The following is a 1,331-nucleotide window of genomic DNA, read 5'->3' as shown; positions in this document are numbered from 1 at the left end:
CAAAGCACCTAGTGATGACCACTCCTCCGAAGTCATCATTAAAAATCAAGTAACTGCTTATTTAGTATTTCAATATTGGAACTAAATGATTTGAAAACCTTCTGGCAGATAGAAGAGATAAACATAAAGGGGAGTGTGTCAAAACAAAGAAGATACAAACTTTAGTAAATGGAAAGAGTTTAAGGAAGCCTCAACGGTTTAAAGGAAATTAAATGGAAACTTTTCATCCTAATTGCTTTTCATCTGACATGCTTTAAAGAGTCTTTTAAAACATAAGAAACAATGAGTAGGGGAAGAAAACCTGCTAAAATCTTTTAGAACTTACACGATTCTTATTCTACCACAAGAAAGCGTTATTTGGTACAAGGTGTATTTGTGGATGTACATGAACAGTATATATATTATCCGGATCATGTTGCGCTATGTACAGGTCTTTACAATTCTTCCTGAAGGTTACAACAGTTCATTAGAATTCAAAATACGTAATCATCTGTAAGTTGGCACTTGTTAGGCTCTTGTCAGCATTGATACTGGCCTGTTTTATTGCAGCTCAGTTCCAGCCAGTGTTTGCCAACTTGTTACAAGAGAAGTCCAGCAACAGGTGGGTAGAGTGCAGGAAAAACAGTGCCATGTTTCTCGATTGGAGATCCTGAAATAAGTATCATGATGGTTTCCACAGTGTGAATGGGAAGCCAACGTTCCTCTGGTTTTTCATAACCATATTTATCTTCGCCAGGCTCATGCAGAATAGAAATGCATACATCACCATTTTTATCAACATTTGGATGCCAGATTTCTGTAATGAATTTCATTTTAGGAGGCCGGAGGGGATAATCTTTTGGGAAAGTGAGATGAGCCTTAAAAACACCACCTTCATAAAATGTATCTGGAGGACCAATAATAAGGACTTCCCATCGGTAGAGATCATTGTCATCTATTAAACCTGCTGAAAAACCTTCCACTGGATTTTTGTTGAGTTCTGCCAGCTGTCTTCGCAGTAGCAGTGCCGACTGCAGCTCCTTCATCCTCCCGCCTAGGGCCCGGGCTGGCCCCAGGGCGTGCGAAGGGCCAGGGGCAGGCTCATAGGCAGCAGGGGCTGGGTGCGCTGCGGAAATCAGGCCCCAAGGCGGGAGCGCCAGAGCCAAGGGAGGCCTGGCAGCTGGAGCAGCGCGCCTCGCTGCCGGTGCGAGTCCGCCCAGTTGGCGCTCCTCACAGCCTCATACCCATAAGGGAAGGTTGCGCTGGGATTCCCCTCGCCTGCTTCCCTCCTCCAGCCTGCGGATCGGCCCCACTGATCTTAACTTATTTTTTATTGTTTTTTTTTTTTGTTT

General features: G+C 44.0%; 1 protein-coding gene across 1 annotated transcript; it reads right to left on the bottom strand.

Moving 5' to 3' along the window:
• Positions 1-578: 578 nt before the first annotated feature.
• Positions 579-1,079, bottom strand: LOC118660677 (ubiquitin-conjugating enzyme E2 G1-like). The gene has a single exon (XM_036318344.1). It carries the CDS (start codon positions 1,023-1,025, stop codon positions 579-581), a length of 447 nt encoding a protein of 148 aa, XP_036174237.1. The 5' UTR covers positions 1,026-1,079.
• Between the last annotated feature and the right edge of the window lie 252 nt (positions 1,080-1,331).

This window comes from Myotis myotis, unplaced genomic scaffold (assembly GCF_014108235.1).
Source record: "Myotis myotis isolate mMyoMyo1 unplaced genomic scaffold, mMyoMyo1.p scaffold_m19_p_1, whole genome shotgun sequence".
Lineage (NCBI taxonomy): Eukaryota > Metazoa > Chordata > Mammalia > Chiroptera > Vespertilionidae > Myotis > Myotis myotis.
Note: the sequence above shows the minus strand (reverse complement) of the source record. Positions and strands in the feature narration are given on the sequence as shown.